General features: G+C 52.2%; 2 protein-coding genes across 4 annotated transcripts; both read right to left on the minus strand.

Annotated features, from left to right (window-relative positions):
- Positions 1–1,239: 1,239 nt before the first annotated feature.
- Positions 1,240–12,899, minus strand: GDAP1L1 (ganglioside induced differentiation associated protein 1 like 1). 3 transcript variants are annotated; one of them, XM_065645763.1, is made up of 6 exons: positions 12,720–12,899; positions 9,995–10,187; positions 6,655–6,828; positions 4,667–4,764; positions 4,394–4,508; positions 1,240–1,583 (listed from the first exon to the last, which is right to left on the minus strand). In XM_065645763.1, the coding sequence occupies exons 1-6, from the start codon at positions 12,897–12,899 to the stop codon at positions 1,240–1,242; spliced, it is 1,104 nt and encodes a 367-aa protein (XP_065501835.1). The 3 variants fall into 3 exon arrangements, with proteins under 3 accessions (XP_065501835.1, XP_065501836.1, XP_065501837.1); XM_065645764.1 differs by lacking the exon at positions 6,655–6,828; XM_065645765.1 differs by lacking the exons at positions 4,394–4,508; positions 4,667–4,764.
- A 4,094-nt stretch (positions 12,900–16,993) lies between these two features.
- On the minus strand, positions 16,994–21,997 carry LOC135994781 (oxidative stress-responsive serine-rich protein 1-like). The gene is made up of 4 exons (XM_065645633.1): positions 21,921–21,997; positions 21,082–21,202; positions 19,301–19,411; positions 16,994–18,635 (listed from the first exon to the last, which is right to left on the minus strand). Exons 2-4 carry the CDS (start codon positions 21,156–21,158, stop codon positions 17,954–17,956), a joined length of 870 nt encoding a protein of 289 aa, XP_065501705.1. The 5' UTR covers positions 21,159–21,202; positions 21,921–21,997; the 3' UTR covers positions 16,994–17,953.
- Positions 21,998–22,037: the final 40 nt, after the last annotated feature.

Here is a 22,037-nt window from a genome sequence, read left to right on the forward strand (position 1 = left end):
CACTTGGAAAGCCAGTCGGAGGAGATCCTAGCAGGCTGAGCTTTACGGAACTGAGTGCCTTGGAAGAGGAATACATAGTGTTTCCATGCAAGCTTTATACTGATGCAGTACATGAGAAAAAGCTCAAAGCACCTGCACACCCCTCTGCCCATGGACATGCTTTGGGATAAGACTAGAAGGATGTTGGATACATTTAGAAATGTGAAGCCATTACTCCTCCCATATGGTTTATTGAGGATCTCAGTTTTCAAAGCATGAGTAGCAGTGAGGCCCGTTATTCTTTCCAACATGCAAAAGGCACAAGAAAGTCATCAATGTGATTCTGTGCAAAGTGTCTCTAAGAAAACACACAGCGAGGAAATGACAAGAAAAAAGCCCCCGATGGAAGAGAAAGCCAAAGTGGCTTCAGGAAGGTGCTGAACAGTTCTGAAAATGGTTGTACTTTTTCAGAGTCCAGATATGCTCCGTCTGTGAAAGGTGCTTTGCAAATCCATGAAAGAAAACTCAAGAGACAGAGCCAAAAGGCTTAAAACAATAATCTCCTTCATATGCCAAAGTTCAGGATGGAAGTCAAAATGATTTATCTCAGGAAAAAAGTGCAGCAGTTAAAGACAGACATTCTTTAAAAAAAAGCCCACCAAAACCACACGTAGAAAGTGGATACATTCTAAGAGCAGCTCAATAAAAAATATTCCTTGTAATGAAAATAATTTTAAAAATGGATACTTGAAGAACGCAAATCCACCTTGACTGTGACCAGCTACTGCACCCTGCTCCCAGGAAAGCCTCCGAGCACGACAATACAACACCTTCTAGGAGAAGAAAGTCCCCACTACCTGCATGTGTGAAATGTGGCCGGTGAACAATTTGGAAACACAAACGTACAGGACGAATATCCAAGTCCCGTTAGTTAACTCAGACTTTGGGAAACTTCCCGGGGTTCCCGTCTCTCCCACGGGAGCCAGAGGCAGCGTCGCTTCCCAGTGGGCACAGCTGAGCCCGTGAACCCCTGAGCTGGAGTCAAATACTTAAACCTAAAAAAGGTGTTTACAATTTGACACTTGTTGTTGTTGTTGTCTTATTTCCTTGCAGAATACATTTCTACTTCTAGACTATGGAATGTTACATTAAACGATATAATTATTCATTACCTTGCTTCAAATTTCATTACAGTTACTGAGGCTTCATCATAATTTCACACAGCACAGAGACACCAAACTAAACACCAAGCAGCCAGCACTAGATGTATTTTTTCTTTAAGTACCAATAAGCAAAATATCCCATTCCTCCCAGAGATCCCATCAGGAAGGAGGCTCCGAAGAAGGAGGGAGGTTTCCGCTTGACCAGCCTGAAGGCATTGGGTACCACGGCGGAGAGGAGCGTGGTATGTATGTCTCCCAAAACTTTCCTGAAGGCGAAGCGTTTTTGTATCCGGTCGAAGAAGGACTGTAGGTTAGGTCTGCTGCCGTCTTCCCAGTATTTCTTAGAGAGTCCTAGAAACTTGAGGCGGTGCAGGGTAGCTCCTAACAAGACATCGGCCAAAGTAAAGACGCATCCGCAGAGCCAAAGTTCACATTTCTGCCCTGGAGAGAGAGAAGCGATAGAGCAGGTGAGGTAAGAAGAAACCCTTGGGTGGGCACCTAAAGGCTTGCTCAAAAGAGCCATGAGGGCAGGAGCGTTGGACCTGGGGTGTCTTTTCCCAACTCTCTGATGTGTCAAGAGATCAGACCCTGTTGACCAGGCTGTGTGATGGAGGATAAGTGGGGCCACAGAGCTGGGAAAATGAGATGATCATTTATAGCACATGTGCAGATACAAACTGCTGTGTGCAAAATGGCTCTGTTGCTTCTCTCCCAAGTCAAGAGCAGGAGGAGATGACAACCTCCTGTACCCAGGAGATCCTTGGAAAAGAGCCCTTGGCCACCCTTGAAGGGAGATGTGGTGCAATGACCCCTCTGCTGTGTTAGTGCTCGGGGAGGGCAGCAGTGTTTGTCCTCGGCTGCACCAAGAGCTGTTTCAGGAGTGTCATGTTAACTTGTCCTATTTTAGGGATGTGAGAAATCCTCAGGAATCAAAACCATTTGCTGGCCTGGTCTGGCTGTTCTGCTTGTGTCCTGCCTCTGTCGCCTCTCCTGCACCAAGGACCCTGCTCCAGGACACCAAAACTGGCAGCACGTCCCTGCCAAGAGCCAGGTTTTTGGGAGAGGCAGAGCTCGGTGTCAGGACAGGCACCAAAGCATTAACGGCCCCTGATGAGGAGTGACCCTGGAAATAACCTCACCAGGGAGATGTCCAGGAATGAAACAAGCTGTTGTCAGGCTGGAAGAAGAGGGCTCAGGCCAGGATAGTGTTAAACATCCCCCAATGCCCTTTCAATACTGAGGAGCAGGGCTGCGAGGGAGCTGAGGGAGTCACAGGTAAGGAAGAACAGTAAACAGGGCTCAAAACCTGGCCCAATCCAGCCTGAGCCCCCAACTTTGCACCAAAATCTTAATTTTGGGGCTCTTCCACTGCCCTGAGGCTGTTATTTGTGGGGAGGCGGGGAGAGAGCAGCACCTTTCCTGCACCCCTGCGCAGGCACTGGTCCTGCTGGGCTGCCCGCAGGGCCAGGCCAGGGGAATTACTGGTAATTACCAGCCCGCATTTGTAGCCGCTTGGCAGCCTGCCTAATCCTGCTGGAGGCACGGCCCAAGTGGACAGATTGCCTGTGCCTAATTAGTCAATAGATGTTTTCAGTGACTAATGAATTGTGGTAGTGCTCTGGTGACCCTGGGGATGCTCGGGCTCAGAGGTAAGGGAAGCAGGGCTGGGTCCCTGCCTCGCTCGCGGGCACTGCTGCGGGTAAAGGAGAAAGCCCATGTGAGGATGACGATTTGGGGAGGGAGCTGTGATCCAGCCCTGCCCCTCCTGGCTCTGGGTTTGCACCCGCTGCTGCGGTCAGGGCCCAGCTGTGGGTGCCCTGGGGCAGAAGTTTGGGCAAGGGCAACTCGTCCCCTTCGCGTCCACAGCTGCCCCACTCAGACCAGCCTGTCCCAGCCTAAGGGGGTGCCTGTGGCAGGGGTTACCCTGTGCTCCTGCAGCATCTCCCAGCCTCCTCCTGCCTGCATGGCTGCGCGTCGGGCCGGCAGCCTGGGCTGCGTGGGAGGAGAGCTGCTGCACTGCGGCTCCTGGGACCTTGCCAGAGGGCTGGTGCTTGAGCCTGCAGCCGAGATCCCGACCTGGCCAGGGGTGCAGCAGGGAGAGTTCGGGGGGCCGGGGCAGATGGCAGGAGCAAGGACTGAAGGCAGTGGAGCAGCCACCCCTCTGCTCCAGGCACCAGGAACATCCTCCGAGGGCACCTCATTAGGCTGAGTTCTGCTGAGCCACCCCAGCTCTCGGATCAGTTAATGAGGGTGTTCATTGGAGGCAATTAGGACAACATGAGATGCTGCTGTGCATGTACCAGGGCTCTCAGCAAATCCCTGACCCTGGCACTTCCTAGAGCCCTTCGGTGCGACCCTGAGCATGACGCAGGGCTCCCCGAGGCCCAGGCTGGCCCCGAGGGCAGGGGCAGCTGTGGGGTCGTCCCCTGATTAACTGCGTCTGGCTTGGCTCCGGACCTGGCACCACGATGCTGGCAGCTGCCAGCCCTCCCGGAACCGGGGCTACGAGCCCTGCCAGCAGCGGTGACGGGAGGATGACAGCGTCATCCAGAGGTGATGGCAGGACAAGCGATGCCCAGCTGTGCCCAAGCATCCCTGTCTGCCAGGGTGCCGGGGTGCCACTCGGCAGGCACCCAGCAGCGTGTATTTGATGTCAGGGACAGCTGGTGTCACTCCCTCCCACCCGCTGTTGTTTGACGCAGGTACTTTAAAAACTCCCACCCTCCCAAGGTCCCTTAAATTCACATCAGGTTTTCCTGCCCATGCTCTGCTGGGATGTGCCACAGCCCCGTCACTGGGGGACACTGGTCTGTGGGACACGTCCCCAGCCCTGTGCGTTTGTCAGTCTGTCCTATTCATGGTGCAAGAGCACAGGGCCAGCCTGCTCTTTCCTGAACCAGCCAGGGCATCAGTGACTGGCAGCCCCTTGCTGGGGCAGAGGTGACCTGTCACCACCCTGTGATGACTTTGGAGCTCCCAGAGAGCAGCCATGAGGACAGGAGTCTCACTGTCCCCTGTGGCAAGGAGTGTGGGGGTTCCCCAAAGAAGGGGTGGTTTCCTGGAGGTTAGTAAGACCACAGCTGCAACGACATCAGCACACCCAAAATCAGGAGAGCCCAGTGGCAGCCCAGGCCCCGCGAGTTTTTGCCCCATTGGGGGATGTTCATCAGGTGCAAAGCCATCGGCTGTTCCTGGCATTGTACCTCATCCTCATCTGGAAAAACATCCCATAAACATAGCCCAGCACCTACCTTGATACTCCAATTTCCTCTTCTCCAGCTCAGCTTCAATCTGGTCTAGCACCATCCCCAGCTCACCAAGGATCTTCTTCAAGTAGTTCACATTGTCATGCTCCAGGATCTTCGCCTAGGTGGAGAGTGGGGTTAGGATGGATGAATGGACGGATGGACGGACACGTGTCCCTGCAACCACACAGGAACAGGAGGCACCAGGTGCCTATGGCAGGTCTGTGGGTCACATCCCCCCCACCCCACCAGAGATGTGTGTGGCTTTGGCCCACTTACCATGAGCTTCTTCTGCTTGGAGAGGTAGGGCTCTGATAGCTGTGGCTCGTCTTCGTGGTCCAGCTTCATCAGATCTGCGCTGACATTAGCTAAATGCCCTGGGGGGAGACAAACATCAGGGCTGCAGGGGGCTGTGTTTGGCAGGGGTAGGGATGACCTTGTGTCTAGTAGAAAAACAGCTTTGTCCTGTATGTGAAATAATGTTGTGGCACCAAGAAAAACACCCCGGAGAGCTAAATTGGGCCAAATTCATGGATTGCTACCACCATGCCACTATAGGGACAGGTAGCTGGGGCATTGCACCCTCTCCCTTCCTCTGCTGGATTAATATTAGAGCTGCCAGCAGATCTCTGTCTCTTCTTGTTTTAAGAACATCCCTGAGTTTCCCCAGAAGCTGGTTCCTGCAGCTCCATCCCCAGCAGGTCGATCCTTTGGGATGTCCAGGCTGGCTGCCCACACGTGGGTGTGCATGTGGAGCAGCATGGGAGGGGATGCTCCCTCCCAAATGAAGCTGTCCTACCCCAGCTCAGCGTCCAGGGATGCAATTTGGTAGCGTGGAGCCCATCATGAGATCGGGAGGGATGCCCACACTCCTCCCTCGCAGGGCATGGAGAGGATGCAAAGGGCTTTGTGCGAGGGAGCTGAGTAGATGGAAGAAGATAAAACAAGGTGAAGCGTAACACCTTAGGGACGATGTAAATTACCCAAAGCTGGGCTAATCTTTTCCTGCCAGGGATCATCTGTCTCTCCTTCCTTGTCCCTCCAACAAGGGCTTGGCTCTGCTGACACGTGGGTGCGGGAGGTGCCAGGGCTGGCTGGGGCGGCAGCCAGCAGCGGGCTGTACCTGGTCACAAAATGGTGAAACTCCCCGTTTTCCACTATGAGCCTTGGACCTCGTGCTTGCTGAGGCTCCCAGCGGGCTTTCCTGGAGCTGTAACTTGGAGGGAAACCTGGATATTACCTTGGTTTCATTCCCCTGTTCCCTTTGAGAGACCCTGGCCCCTGGTTCACCCGTTCCTTGGGACACAACTATGTGGATTTGCCTTGGCACCCACTGCAATGGGACAGCCCAACCATAGTCTGGGCATAGGGGATGTGCTGGGGAGGAAGGGCACCGCTGGCATGGGGGCACCCCCCAGATCTGCCCACAGCCCCTCCTTTGTGGTGGTTGGGGAAAAATGCCACCAGTGAGGAGGTTTGAACAGGGAGATATTTTTAAGACCTCGGCAGAGTGCTGGGATAGTGATGTGAGGCAGGAGGCTCTGAAGCCATCACAGCAGCACCCTTTGGGTAGGGGACAGACTCTGGGTGGGCAGGTGATGCTCAGGGTGTGGGGACATCTGCCTGTGCAGGGTGCCAGCTGAGCCAGAACAGATCATGAGTTACACCTCAGGAACAGCCTTTTTTTCTTTGTGGCTGAGTGCATCACATTTCAGAGGGACCATCCGTGACCCAGGCAGCTGAAGGGACAGTGGGGGAAAATGTTACGGGCGCTGCTTGGGATGGGAGAGACGTGGGGCACACTAATGCCCTCCTGACAAGGTCTCTTTTCTGGCAATGGACTCTCTCCAGGAGCGATCCTTGCCATTGAGTTATATTAAGCATCGTCAATGTTTCATGAGCACTTGAAGGTCAGATACACAGTCTTGTGCCGATTCATCCACCAGCTGCAACTCAGTCTGGCTGTACTCACCCACCTTTGCCTCTACAGCCATCGGAGGGAGAGGGGAGCAAATTCATGTGCCCCAAAAAGAGCTGGGCAAGAAGCATCCATGGCCCATGGGGTTAGGAAGCCTCTACAGAGTGGCTGTATCTCCCAAATTAGCTGTGCTTTGCCATTTCCCAGCTCTGCCCCTGCCTTGGTGGAAAAGGGGAGGTGAGCAGGGTGGCTGGCCGGGCTGCGGAGCTAAGCCGAGCCTAAGGGAAGGGCTGGGGAGGATGTCCCGCTGGTGCTGGCCCTGGGCAGCCCCGCTGGAGAGGTGACTTACTGCGGATCTCAGCAGTCGCGTACTTTGGGATCATGGAGTCGGTGGTGAGCTCGGGGTGCAGGATGCAGCCGTGTGTGTAGGCGTCCATGGGCAGCGAGTCCAGCAGCTCCCGGTACTGCAGCACCCGCGAGTGCAGGACGCTGCCTGGCTCAGGGATCAGCTGGGTGACGTTTTCTGCCAGGGCAAAGGGGAAAGTTGTTAGCGGGATGCTCGTTAGTGGCTTGTCAGCCTGCGTGGACAGCAGTGTGCGGTCCGAGCTTGAGCGACCTCAGAGCTGGGCTGGCTGCGGTGGAGCATTAACTCAAAACTGGACGCCACGCTCAGCTCTGCTCCCTCCCTTCTGCTCATCCCAAGCAGGAGCGTGTCCAGCCTGTGCCAGAGATGGGCAAATCCGCAGGACACAGGGACATTACACATGGTGTCACCCATTCCCGCAGCCCCTGCATCCCCAGGAGCTCTGTGCAGCAAGCCCTTCGCCTCTGCAGCCCCTCAATTTGTACACTGTAGTTTTTCTCTCAGAAGGGGAACAAAATCTTCCCATTCTGCAGAAAAGGGCTAAAACACAGGGATTTGAATTTGGAATCTCTGAGTTACACACTTGTTACACCAGTGGCAATGAGGCACCTGAATCTCTGGCTTCCTTGAAAATCCCACTTAAAAGGGGTAATCAGGGAGCAGATGACCAAAGCAGCCAAGTACATCTTCCCTCCGTGCTTAGCTGGTCCCTCAGCTGTAGGAGTGTCCCTCGGCCTGGCTGGCTCTGCTCCTCCTCGCCTTGTTGGGTTTTATTCATCTGCCACGGATAGCAGCTTGAATCGTGCTCTTTTTATTACACTTTCAGCTCAAAATACAAGGCAGATGACACCACAAGGAGCAAAATGTTGCTTTTGTCTTCCCCAAGAATATCAGGTTTATTTTTTTTTATGGGATAATAAATGTTTACGGCATTTGCAAACAGCAGTTAATAGGTAGTTAGTAAATTTACAGCCAGGACTCAGTAAAGCCGGTTGCCCACATGCTGCCCGCAGTGCAGGGCTCACTGCACACCAGCATCCCAGGCTGAGTTAAGGGTACCTTGGCAGAAGGACTTGGGCAGACATGGCCAACATGGCTCCTTAATTAAGGGCCCTTAATGGCAGTTCTGCCCGTCGCCACTGCCGGCAGCAGGAGCAAGGCTGTGGGCACAGCCTGACGATGGCCAGCAGAGACACAGCTCGCCCTGCCCTGGGCCAGGCAGGGATTTTCCATCTGAGAAAAAGCCACTGGCTGAATGAAATAATAATAACCAACCCATAGCCTGTGTGCTCCTTCCATAGGGCTCCTGGCCAGCACCTAATGGGCTGGTGCCAAGGCTGGAAACCAGCACATCCAGAGCAACCGCCCCATCCAGCAGCAAGACGGAGCAACCACAATGAAATAGCAGCATGCTGGCTGCCAGCCCGTGTCCTTCAGTGTGTCCCAGGGAGGGGTTTTTGGTGGGACAGTGCTTGCTCTGCTTCTGCATGCCAACAGCAGAGCTGCACACATGGGCTGCTGTTGTATTTAGTCAGCAAGTGATCGGCCATGCAAAGGTGGGATGGGGGAGGCTCTGCAAGAGGGGCTGGGGTGCAGCCCTTGCAGACCCCCTTGCCCAGGCTCTGGGATGCACTGGCACCAGCCAACCCATCAGTGGTTTCTTGGCATGGCTGGGCTGTGCCCTAGTGAGAAGTACCTTCAAAGGTGGCTTATTGGCACTATTCACTGCTTTTTTGGGGGGAAAAAGGCACTGCTCATCATACCACCCTCTAATGCTAGCTGCCCCTCAGGTTGTGTATAAGCAGCTGAATAAGGCCATGCTCCCAGCCCAGGAACTCAGTGAATACACCTCATTATCAAGGCACTTTCAAGCTCTGCAGGTTTCTGCCAGGTGGGTGATTCCCCTCAGACCAAGGCCGCAGCATCCTGGTCATGCTTTTGGCAGCCAGCGTTGGTGGGCGATGGCTGGGGGCAGCAGGGAGGGATGCTCCGGGCTCTCATCTCCATTCCTCAGTGAAAATGTAAGAAATTGCACCTGGCTGGAAAATCTCAGTGTCAGGACTTTCCCAGCGCACCGGCAGCACTGTGTCCCCCTCCTGCCGGGGACGGCCTGCTGTCACATATGCCGGACCACCTGCCCTTCGCAGAGACCGGGCAAAGTGGCGTGGGGACCACAGCACCATGGACTGATGCTCCCCACTGTCCCTTGGCCCCAGGTCTGCCACTGAGCAGGAAAGTGGCTGCCATTCCCTGGAAGCTGCTGCCGGGATGGGCTCTTCCTGACCCACCCCGTCCCCACCGCCCTGCCGGGGAGCGAGCATTGCGCCTCTGCTGAGCAGCACTCCCGGCGGGGCCAGGAGAGGACAGCAGCTGAGCTGGCAAGACGCCCTTGCTTCGGGAGCTATTTTGAGATGTTTTTGATGTCTCTGTTGCAAGGGGGATGGATGCTGGGGTGAACATCGTGATGGCACAGCCTGAGCTCCTTGCTCGGCTTTGAAGCCTCCCCAGTGGAGCATCCCAGCCTGACAGCCCGCAGGTCTGGGGACATGAGGGTGAAGGGATGCGAGGTGTTGGGAGCGGCTCTTTGCCACAGCAGCCATGCAAACAGCCGCCTTCGAGTGCCGTCTCAGCACCCTGGTGTGCTGAGCTCGACCAGCTGCTGACTGCAGCCCTGCTCCAGGGGAAATGCAGCTTCCCTCTCCCGGCTGCCCCTTCCTCCAGCTTTGTGTCACATCATCCTCCCATGGTCCCCAGAAACGCTGGCTTTCTTTGACTCTAAAGAGGTGGTTTTTTCTGAGGCACAGTGTCATGGAGTGGGGGACAGTGGGGTCCCCTGCCCATGGCTGGTGGCACTGGGCTCATTGAGGAAGGGGACAGGGGCAGCAACACCCAGCTCAAACCCACCTTCTCTCAGTGGAGCCACTTATGGGAGTTACTGGGGTTTTTATACACGAGGCCAAAGTACAAAGGTGGCCAAACCTGGAAGTATTTCTGTGGGCCATGCCTCAGTTGTGGCTCTGGTGACATGTCACTACACACCATGGGGATGGGGGAAAATGGTTGTTTGGGAGAGTGGCCTCCAAGGCAGAAAAAGAAAGGACCTAGCTACACCCCCCCAGATTCCCCTAGGAGCACTTTTAAGGGATATTTGGGGATTTCTGCTGGGAAACCTTCGTTTTCATGGAAAAATGTAAAAGTTTGGTGTGAGCTCACGGCTTGCTGCTCTTCTGGGGTAAAGCTGAAACTTTAAAGGACAAAGTGTTTAGCAAACAGCATCTGGATTAGACCCAAATTTACCCCATGACAGACTTCACCCCGCTCTTACCTCCCGTGAAATTCTTCTCCATGTAGTCAATGATCTGGTTGTAATCGCTGATGATGTTGTCCCTGTGGATGATGACGGGCACCTCCTCCCCCAGGTTGAGGCGCATGAACCAGGGCTCCTTGTGCTCCATCAGGGGCATGCTGACATCCCGCTCCTCGCAGGGCAGCCCCTTCTCCGCGATCACCAGCCGCACCTGGGGTAAGAGACGGGGAGAAAAGGCTCAGCCCCATGCACCAATCTGACCCCAAGAGTCACATCATCCCATCGCACCTCCCTGGCCCTCCCCTGCTTCAGTGCAGCGATGTGCCGTTGACACGCACTCATCCTGCAAGCAGACAAGCAGCCCCTGGCATGGGGCAACTGCAAAATCCAGGCATCCAAGTGAGGATTTCCCTTCCCAGCAAATGGGGGAGACCCAAACCCATCCTAACTTTGTGGGATCATGGACCATCCTCCCTCTGGTAGCTGGTGGCCCCTGTGACAGGCAGAGGGGCTGGAGGGCTGAAAGCCCAGCCCTTGGCAGCAGGTGGAGTGAGGCAGCAGCTCCCCAGCTGGGGAGGATCAGGGATGCTGATATGAGTCCCAGCACACACCCAGTGAGGAAGAGGAGGCTGCAGCAATGCTATGTTTTGCACCCAGTAGGTGCTACTGCCTGGCTGAAAGAAGCCTGGATGTTAACTCAGGTATGTCCTGCACTTGGGGGTGTTCTCTGGCTTTAGCAGCTGTGCTTTGAGCAGGGAGAATGCTCCCTTTTGTGTAGGGTTTCAAGCAGCCTGCATGGCATCCCTCCTGCTCCATGCTGCCACTGGCCCAGGGGCATCGCTTCAGATGGTGCTGAATGTGCACTCAGGGATTGCATTTTAGGCCTTTGGGTTGTAAAAACCTGACTGTTATGAAATAAGTGTGTCAAATAGGGGAAAAAAAAAACCAAAACAACAAATGCACAACAATAACCCTTGGTGGGATTGTGAGGCAGCCGTGTTTTACAGAACCACTGAATGAGGGAAAAGTGCTTATTTTCCTCCAACTAGCAGCAGCTAAAAATACAGCTTAACAAATATAAGCATTTCTATGAGTACTTCAGAGTTTCTGGGGAATTAGTCATTAATTATTTACAGGGCTGGCAAATTAATTTTTTTCTTTTAAAGTCAAACAAGGAAAATCCTGCCTCCCACAGCTGCAACTTGCTCTTGGCCTTTTCCTCCCAGCTGATGGATAAACCCTAGGTAGGACCACCCAAGACATCTGTCCCCAAACTCTGAGTGTCCCTGTTTTGTTATCAAGAGCCAAGGCCAAAGGCCTGGCAGGAGGGCTCAGCTTCTGGAGTAACCCTGGTGCCTATGGGTGAGGGGAGCCCCTGCCAGCACCCCAAGGAGGGGTCCCAGCCAGGGACAATGAAACATGCTTGGACCCCTCAACTGGTCCCTGCAGTGCTGGCACGGCTGTGATGAGGCGTCTCGTGTATAACCTAATGCTGGCTGTAAAACTCAAAAAATCCCTTTGCAAGGAGGGCCGGATCCTTCCCACAAACAGCCCCAGTACCATGGAGGATGGTTCTGAGCAGGAAAAGCTTCACCTGCGCCTGGCTCTGAGCAAAACTCCTCTTCAGCGGGGTCCTGTGCAACCCCTGCCTTTCCCCACCCTGTTCATCACACCAGCTTGGTCTCTGTTGCCTTCCAGTAAATGCTCTTTCTTTGCAAGTGACCCCAAAACCGAAGCTGAAAGCAGTGCCAGGGGGCAGTGGCCCTAAGTGTGCCCTGTTCTGTTCTCAGCCACGCAGAAGTGAGGTTGGTTGTAGGAAACCCCATACCAAAAGTGTCTGAACTGCTGTCTCCCTGCTGCTGGTGGCCAAATGAGCAAGACAGGAAAATGACAGAAAGCCCAGCACAAGACGGGGGAACCGGGTGTGAGCATCCCTCGCCGGTGCAGATCAGAATCCCGTTAGTCACCTGCTGCCGGCAGAGACCATGTGCAGCCACCCTGCTGCATTGGGCACCCTCCCGGTTCTTTGTGCCTGCGAGCAGGGACAAACATCTGTCCCTGGCCTCCCTGATGGGCTCAAGGGAACCCTTGCACTGGGGGAATTTTGTGCTCCCCCCACCCCTCTGAATAGCCCATTCTCCATGTCAGATTTATGGTGTGGGAATAACGGGAGGGTTGGGGCTGGGAGGAGAAGGTCAGGTTTGTTACACATGTGCTGTGCTGCAAAATGAGCATCTACTAGTGCCTGGAAAATGTGATTTCTCACTGAGGTGGCCCAGAAATAGGATTTCCAGGGCACTGCTGCAATGTCAGGGGTAAATTGCTGCATGCCGGGGTCCGCTCCCTGGAAGGAGCCCGGTTTGGGGGCTGCCCCCTCTTCTCCCGGCAGCAGGGTGGTCCCGGGCCCAGCTCAGCCTTTGTCTGCGCTCCCGGCCACGCCGGAGCAGGGCTGTGAGCCAGCACAAAGCCTTGGCGGCTCCTGGTGCAAGCCGCGATCCCAAAGCAAAAGCAGGATTTGGCTGAGCCCCCCCTCATCTCCATCCCCACCCCAGGCGGATACTGTTAAAACGCAGAACCTCAGGTACAAAAGAGCTGCCTGGCCACACGCTGCTGCCCTTGCCAGCCCTGGGGACCAGCCCCTTGCTCCCCCAAGAGTGCATCCATCCCCCCCAGGCAAGAGGATGATCTGGGGACCGGAGGTGATTCTTCCCCGAGAAACCGGCCAGGTGATTATTGTTTTTACCTTTTGCGAGCTGAAGGACTGGGTCCAGTGGTACAAAACCAGTCTGTCCTGGGATTTGAGAGCGGGGTCTGTCGGGTCCTGGTTTTCCTCCCCCTCCGTGGATTTCCCTGCATCGTTCTCCAGCGCCGAGATGGGCCACCAGCTGCAGTTGGTGGGAGTAACATTATTGGGAGTCGCCATGACAGCCTGCGAGCGAGCGGGGAGAGGGACGAGGCAGCGAGCGGCGCTAGCCCAGCATCACATGGGCTCCTGCCAGCAGCATCACTCCCGGGGCAGCTCCATCCATCTCCCGGGCCGGGGTGGGCAGCGTGGGGCGGTGGGCGCCGTGGGTCACGGGAGAGGATGGTGGCCGCAGTGGTGGTGCCGCGGGTGAAATCGCAGCCCGTCCCCGCTCGTGGCGGGGCTCCCACGGAAACGTGCAGGCATCGCTTCAATAGGCGAGTCCGCAGCGGAGACTCCTGCTGCCTGCCTGCCTGCTCAGCAATCCGGGGCAGCTCCAACCCCTGCGGCTCCTGAGGAATATTTTGCAGCAGAGATGACGATCTTTTTTAAGTGGTTTAGATATGGCAGATATGTAACAAATAGGCTACATTGGTGGATAGTGGCTTTAAAACGTCTAGCAGGTGTCTTGCCTGCCTTGCAACCTTCGTGGAAAGGAGCAGAAATGGCTCTATAAAAGTATCCAGAGATTTTTTTGTAGAGCACAGATTAATTACTGCCTCGTGGTTGTTGTGCAGCCTGTACCAGGGTAAAGTCCAGGAATGCTTGCTGTGTACCAGAGCCCCAGGATGCCAGGCCAAACCAGACGAGCCCTCCTGCACAAAAGCAGGCAGAGCTGGGGGTCATTTCCGGAATTAGCAAGGTGTGTTGCAATTGCAAACCGGCTGGATTTCCACTGCTCAGAACGTGCTGAGGCTTCTGCAACTGCCGCTCTCTGGGCACTACGAGCATCACCCAGAGGTTTGCAGGCAAACGCCTGTAGGCAGCTGACACATTTCTAGACACAGTGACCTGGACACATGAGCATGTGCCTTATGACACTTGGCTTCATCACGCTCCACCTCTGGCAGTCTGGCAGCCTGGAGGTAATTTCGATGCATGGGACCAGTTGCCAGTTCTGGGAGGTAAAACCAGCCTGGTTTGGGGGTCATAGGGGCAAGTTGTGGAGAAAACAGAGGAGAGAGCTCTGCAGGCTTGGTTTGGGGCTGTGAGAGGATTCTGGGTGCAAATGTGGCTCCTCCATGCAGTGTCCCCATTTTCACCTGCGCTGGAGCTGGTGAGGTTGTCACAGATATGGAGGGAAACAGGAGAGTTTGGAAGAGCTGGTTCAAGTGAGGAAACTGAGGCACGCTTTGAGCACTGGGACGGAGCAGGGCCAAACTGGTACCTGGCTGCAGGAACATAGTGAAAGGAGCGATTTTCTGAGGGTTAGGAGATGAAAATGAATCCTTTGTTGTTGTGATGTCCTGCTCCCAAGGACATGCAGGGGTGTGATGGTGGAGGAGTGAGGCTGGCAACCTTCTCCCCCGCAGGCAGCAGCCCCCAAAACCATCCTCCCTCCCCAGCCCAGGGCTTCCCTAGTGCTGCTGGAGACCCCACAATGGCCTTGGGGACACCCGCAGGGAACGGCTCTTGCTTGGCCTTTGCTTTGGGGCTGCACTGTCAGGGCGGGGGCCTGTGCTGCTGAAAACTTAGAGCAAACGAGGCTTTGACCAAAGCGCTGGTTCCATTGCTTGGTGCTGTCCTGCCCTGTGCTGCAGCCTCTGCTCCTGCCCACACTGTGCAGGAGAGCCTGTGCTCCCCAAGAAGCATCTTTTGGGGCTCTTTTCACTGGAATGAGACACCTTTGGGTTTAGGAAAGGAGCGGCTTGACCAAGCAAAAGCGGTTCATGTCCTGTGGATCGCTGTCTAGAAGGCCCCATCTAGTGGTATATTTTGTGATTAATTAATGTTGCACCGTTGGGAATATAAAATGACAAGTTGCTGCGTCCCTCTGGGTCCTGCAGGTACGTGTCGCCTCTGGAGGTGCTTATTTATTTAGCTGGGTTTTGGCTTGCTAAACTGAGCAAAGCTTGAAGGGCAGGATTGGTGCCAGTCCCCTTGAGGGGTGTCCTGACCTTGCGTGACCTTGATCATCCCCAGCTCTTGTCCCCAGCATTCCTGCCTGCGAAAGCGGACAATGCTGGGCTGCCCCACAGGATGCTGTGCAGCTGGACCCGGTAGCATCAGCAGCGCCCTGGCAGAGGGTGCCATCGGGGCAGGATTGTGGGTGCTGGCAGTTTGGGAATAAGCAATCTAGGGTGTCTCATCTCAGAGCTGACGGAAACGTTACAGAGGGGAAAGAGCAGGTGGACAGAGCGGGTCACAGGACTTCGCAGGCACAGAAGCAGCTTCCCTGTTTTAGAAGGAGGGGGTGGAATCAGATCCATTGATTCTCCCCCCAGCGCGCCCCCCTGGTTGCCTGATTCAGCGTCTGCCAATGTAAAGCTTAGCTGGGACTCAGTTTGGCTTCTGTAAAGTGAGAAATAAATTTCATTGATCCAGGGTGACCTTCTGCATCCTGCTTCAGTTGAATTAGTCCTGAAACAGGACAGGTGAATAACTTGTAAAGTGCTGGGGGTGCAGGGAAGCCACTGAAAAACCCCAGCCTGGATCTGCTGAGATAGGAAGTAAAGAGTTGGGATCTGAGCCGAGGAAAGTCTTGGGAGCAGGCCCACTGGTGCGTTCTCAGAATATTTTAGATGTATTCTTCTGTAGATCAATTGGGAACCCATCCTAAAGCATCCCTGGACAGTAAAAAAGGTCCCAGGCTGGCTGAGGCAGGTACAGTGGCAGGCTGGAGCAGTACCCGGACACCTCTAAGGCTGAGTGCTGATGCTCATCAGTTAAGCTAATTGTGTTCTGCAGGTGCTCCCAGAGAAGGTGCCTTTTTCTGGTAACATGTGAAGTTTGGGGCAGGCAGTTAGCAAGAGTTCCTGAGTTATCAGAGGAGGGAAAGTGTGAGCTGAACGGGGAAGGGTTTGAAGGCAATGGTAAGTTTAGGATTGGGACCTCTCTTAGAGCTCATCGTGTCACCAAGAAGAGACAGTCTGAGCAACGTGAAGCTAGCGGCAACATTTCTGTACGTTTGCTATGAGCCTGGTCGTTGCAATCAACAACCCAAAGCAGATGCTCGCTCTTTGCTTAAACATGAGCACAAATGGTAATTCAGGCGGAACACCAAACCGCTGAGTTTTCGTCTCTTTCTTTTCCATTTTCCTTCTCCCCTCACTACCAGTTCCTTCGGTCCTGCACAGGACACTGGAAATGTGCCCAAAGAACCTGCTTGCAGACTCGTTCCTCCTGCCCGGCCTCCTGGCAGCTTGAATTCATGCCTCAGCCCTGAACTTCAGGGTGAATCTTGGACTAGTTTCCTTGTTCCTCCAGGACACAGCAGAGCTGCTGCTCACTGTCCTGTTCCAAAAACACCCGTGGGCCCTTCCAGCATCCCCCGTCACTGCTGGTTTTATGTGACACCAGCTTGAAGGTATAAATGCTTCCCGGGGTTTGTACTTCAGTAGAGATGCAGGACTCTGCTCCACAGCAGGAACAACTGCCCAACGTGAGCTTGACCCAGCCACCCACACTGCATTGAGGAGAAGTGCCTCCCTGTGCCACTTCGTCAGGTTGCAGCTGCAGAGGGGAGTGGGGATGAGCAAAGTATGTATTGTACCAGATTTACTGACAGGAGAGAGAAGGTGAAGAAAAACAAAACTGCGTGTGTGGGTCTGCAGGATAGTGCTGGAAGAGGAAGGTGAAAGGAAGGGGATGTAAAGTACTAACCCCCCAAAATTTAGAAATCAACTAGATCCAATGTGAGAGTACAAGCCAATAGTGCACGCTGAATAGCTGCACGACACTTCAGAGCAAAATAACGGGTTTAGTTGTATTCTCATGTTAACTTATTTGGATTTATTTTAACTTTAAATCTGAACTTCCTGTATCGATACTATAAATTTTAGGGGTGATTAGAATAAAATCTACAGACAGCAATTATCATCTAGAATTGAGATTTCTCTAGCAGAGAATACAAGGCCAAGTTTCTACATCTGCCACAGTCTATTTTTATAAAACTGCTTGTGACTCCTTGGCTTCCTGACCACTAATTTTTAAAGTGTAAATAAAAACTGCAGTATTTTACTCAGTTGTTTAGCATGTGCTGAAACTGAAAGCAGACTTTTGGTGGCTTGTTTTTCTTTAAAAAAAAAAAAGTCACGAGCGGAGATGAGTGCAAGTCAAATTATTCAGGCTTTAATTTGCTGGGTTTTGACAAACATTTATTAATGCAAGTCTCAGCAAAAACATTTTTTATTTCAGTATTTTCAACCAGCAGGAATGTTATAGCTCTACACCACAAAGCCTGTATGATACACATTTCTTGTTTATTTCCACACTTCGTGTATCAAACATACTCAGAAACAATCTGCCTAGATGGCTCCACAATCTCCACTTCTGAGACAGCATGGCCTAAAAAACCCTGCTGGCCTGCTTCACTGCCCCCAAATTATTCCATCTGTAATGCACAAATAACAAAATATATTTTTGCTTCTAAGAGCTTCACGCATCTGCAGAAAAAAATAGAACTGCTTAAGAGGGAGCTTGTTAGATAATGAAAGGGTCCAAGCACACACCTGCACACGCTGCACCTCCCAACAAATTTGTGAAGAGGAAGCATTCAGAATTCAATCCAACTAAAAAGGAGCCAGACGGTGTTCAAGGAAAGGAGATCCGTCTGATCCAAAACACTGAACGCCTTCTCACTCTTCTCTCCAGAGCAGGATGAGGAAGACAGAGCTCTAGCTATGAAACATTCCTCTAAGTACTGGGACACATTAAGAATGAACCTTCCGAACACCGCAAAATTTCAGAACAAAACCTAAAAGGCTTCTTTTTTTTTTTCCCCCAAAACATAATGAAAACAGCATACAGAGCTTGAATATCCACAGCACAAACCAAAAAACAAAGGGAGTTAATTTGATCTACAGTGCTTTTGTTAAGGTATTCAGAGACTTTAGTGCATTCTTTTTAGAACTAAGCTTGGAAACTATATCCCACTTCTCATTTTATTAGAAAACTAACTGTATGAGGCAAAGAAACATTTGATCAAACACACAACAGTGAAAGCGTGGCACTGACGAGGCATTTAACCCAACCGTTATCACAAACTCCAATTCAGGATTCTCTATTGCTTTCAGTCAAGTGTACATCATTTCTGCCATGTGAGACATTTTCTTGGGAATATACAAGTAATATTCCATGTATCCTGAAAGATCTTCAATAGTCACATCATCCACAAAGGCTCGAGCTTGCTCAGAACAAGATCTGGGAGAACCTGATGAGCCTGTCCCACAAGGGGATCTGTTCTGAAGAGACTGGGCATGGGCTCCCAGGACTGCCTTCTCGCACTCCGACAGGACGCTCCGTAAGCCGGAGAATGAGTACACTTCCATGGTTCGCCACTGCTTGCACTGGCATTTCTTGTCCGTACAAGGGCACTGCTTGCCGTTGCTAAGCATGGATAAGGACTGGAAATCCGAGGTTTGGCTAGAATGCAAGCTGGTTTCAAAGGACGAGGAGAGAGGAGGGCGATTTTCTCTTGACTTCTCCAAAGGCTCTTCAGTGGTGAAAGCTTCCAAAGGGTCAGTTCTGTCATCGCTGGCCTCAAAGTGAGAATCGTGTCTGTCCTTCGTACCGTGTTCTGCTGTAACAAAAATGTCTGAACTGATACTACCCTTTGCGTCTGCCTGGGTTTTGTGTTTCAGCTGGTCGTTGGCTTTCATATTGCAATATGTAAACTTGGGAGGGTGCAGGACAGGGGACTTGGAGCGCCTGCGACGTGGGGCTCTGGCCGATCCTCTGGAAGGCTTTCGTATGCACCTGCAGGGTTGGAACAGGTGAGCAAGTAGGTAACTCCAGAATCTGCACCAAAGCTCAATAAGCTCTAAAATGTGCCACAAAAACATTTTACTTTTTTTTTTTCCTGCTTAGAAAAAGCAGGTGACTGGTCACTTACAACCTCTGAGAGGAACAGTGGAGGAGTCTAAAGAAATTTGGGCTGCCCCAAAGGAAAGATGCATACAAACAGCCCCATTTTAAAGGTACTTCCCCCAAAATCTTGTGTGTTAAGCAAATGCTACTTTGTCATCCCAAACTGAACTGTAGTGTGAAACCCGGGTATTGGTTGGAGCAGCTGGTAGAATTGCACTGAATATCCAGGTACTTCAGTAAAGAAATAACCCAAGAAAGAGGTGAGAGGGGGTTGCAAAGGTGTAAGATTGAAGAATAGGACTTCTCAGGAAATTAGCGGAAAAGAAAATTTTAGGTACCCTCTCTAAGAGAAGAGGCAATATTGTTTTTAAAGTCTTTGATAAAAGCCCCTTAAAAAACCATTATATCAGTTATGGTAAAGTTTTGTAATAGAAAGGAGAGAAAAGGTGTGTTGAAACAACTAATGAACAACAGCTTTCACTGGAAACGATCCGCGAGTGTTAAATGTCTCAAACCAGAACCACGGGCCCGGTGCAGTGAACGGTGCGTTTTACCCGTGCCATGCTTCCTTTGAGCAGACAGGCTGGTGCTTGGCTCCATCCGTGGTGGCTCTTGTTGCTGTTCTGAGAATCATCCCATCGCCCACAGACAGAGCTGCAATACATCTGAGTGAAAAGGGAAACGCCACGTTACAGCGGTGCCTGAACACACCGCTTCAGAGGTCTCGATTCAGCCCACTCGCTTCAGGTGCTTGGCTGAGACATGGAAGTTTGCAGCCTTGACTTCCTCTAGTCAGTGGTTAGAAACAGGATATCACAGGGATTTATCCAACTGCTCTTATTATAATGGCCTCAGTCAAGTGTCTAAAGATAGGTGAGATGAAATGAAAGGAGGCCAAAATGCCCAGAGGCTGATGTCATGATCTATTTGTACCAAAGTGACACACTGAAGGAATGCAAATTCGGGTTCCAAATGTTCTTGTCAGACAATAGTTGTTAAGGACAGACTCCTACTCATCTCAAATGCAAAGTCAGGGACCCAAAACAGCAGGCTGGGGAGGAGTCAGTGGGGGAGCAGATGAGGTACAACAAAGGGCAGATTACTAATTTATTTCTCATTAAATTTCCCAGATAAACGTGGAATGAAAAAAAACATCTGGCCCTAGAGGTCCAACAAACATAAATGCCTCAGCGTACAAATCTGTATTTATGACAGCTCTATGTGTGATTTGGAACATAGGACAGGAAATGAGGCTGAAATTCTAGCAGAATAGCCCAAGTACTCTGCCTAAAGTTGACCTTAAGGCATTAGTCACAAGACTTGAGCTGTTTAAAACACATGCCTGGAAAACAAGATCTTTTTATGCCGAAAAAAATATCGTCAGGAATCAACCAGAATTCCACACAGTCTGTCACTCACTGGTCATACTCCAAAATGGTATGTTTAATGACCATAGTTCCTTGTTAGAGAACGGCTATTTTTCTACACGTTTAAACAGAACGCTGCCTGAAGTAGAAGAAACAAGTAGCAAAGAAAAATGTATTTTAACATGCAGAGTAAGCCATGAGTTCAGAGTATTGGTGGCTCTGGAGGTGAGTTAACACGGTAACATCAATTATCAACACGAAGCTTCCTCTTCTCTCTATGAATTCCCAAAAGACCTCAAGTGATCCAGCTCATAAAATGTTAGACTGCATGATTTTCTGAACTCCTACTTTTAAGGAAGACACTCATCCTACATATTATCAGTATAGCCAGTGCGTTTTGGAGTAAGTTTTTTGTGTGTGAATGTCTGTAGACATTTCACTCTACAAAATCCCCCAAAATCAGAAAGAATCAGTCCTCATATTTAGCCAGATGATTTCCAGTGAGACTGGGCCTTCCAGCACACTGCAAAGCGATGGTGACACTCTTTGGGCACTTCCCAAGCAAATTTTGATGTGCTACAGCAAAGGTTGAGAATGTGGCTGAAGACACCAGCATTTACATGAATGGACAAACACGTTCTGTATCACACAAGGTGACTTCGGCTACCACAACAGTTAAGAGCAGGTTCACTGCTTTGCGTGAGTAATTTCATGTTTTCATGCAGTCACTGTGTAATTTCAGTTGGATATTGTGTCAAAATTGGTCACTAATGAAGTACTGCTTTGCCTATTAGACGGTTATTATAACTGCATTCCATGTGGAGTGATACAGTTGTCTCCTCTTGGAGAGTAAGGTACCTTTTACCAAACTGTGTCACTTATTTTTGAGATTCAAAATAATGGAAAACAATTACAAATGTGTAATAAGAAATCGACAAATTACATAGTCCTTTTTGTTGCTTGCTTACCCTGCTGCATCCACTCTCAGCTTTTTGAAAGCCGTTTGCAGACTCTCTTCCTCTTCATCTTTAGCTTCCAAGTCCATTGATGAGCTATCAGTGTGTAACCAGCCGTGCCATATAGAATGAACTGAAATAAACAGATTAGAACTTGATGTTGAGGTCTGAACACACATGGTCTCTACAAAACCGAAATGATGTGAACAATGCTCGTTCTTCTGCGGGCAATCCCACTGCCTTCTGACCAGTACTTTTCACTGTGAACTCTGCGTTTCCCAGAACAGGCACAGCCTGCATCGAAAATCACAAAGCATGTTTTTTACACTGGGCGAACAGACGATATATGTATATACACATTTTGTCAAGTAGTATAACTTCAACTTGACTTGTGAACATGACACCGCCCAAACAGCCAGGGACAGCTGGGCAGTGCCGCGCTGGCCGGCTGGTCCCTTCGGCACATGCCCCGGTGACAACCCAACGCCACAGCGAGGGGTTAGGAACCGCCCCCGGAGCGGACACACGGACACGCCGCTGCCGCGTCGCCGGGGCCCGTGTCCGCCAGAAGGCTCTGAAGCCCCTGAAACAGCGCAACGCGGTTTCGCGCCACCCGCGCCCTGTGCCCGGCTCCGCCAGCTGCCCCGCGGCCTCTCTCTCCTCACCGGCTGGGCGGGAAGGCCCGCGGAGGCCTCTCTGCCCCGCCGCACCGTCCGGCCCCCTCTCCCCATCTCTCCCCGCCCCTCCCCGCTCCCCAGGGCCGCTGAGGGCTCTCCCGGCTGGGCGGGGTGTGCCCGGTTCCCCGGGTGCCCGGTTCCCCGGGTGTCCGTGCCTCCCTGTCCCTCACTCACCGCCTCCCGGCCTGGCGAGCGGAGCGCGGCGCTCGGAGGACAACAGGAAGTGAGGTCACCGCCCCGCGCGTGCCCGCCGAACCCCCGCCCTGCCGAGGGCGCATGCGCCAGAGAGGC

This window comes from Caloenas nicobarica, chromosome 15 (genome assembly GCF_036013445.1).
Source record: "Caloenas nicobarica isolate bCalNic1 chromosome 15, bCalNic1.hap1, whole genome shotgun sequence".
In the NCBI taxonomy this organism is placed as follows: Eukaryota; Metazoa; Chordata; class Aves; order Columbiformes; family Columbidae; genus Caloenas; species Caloenas nicobarica.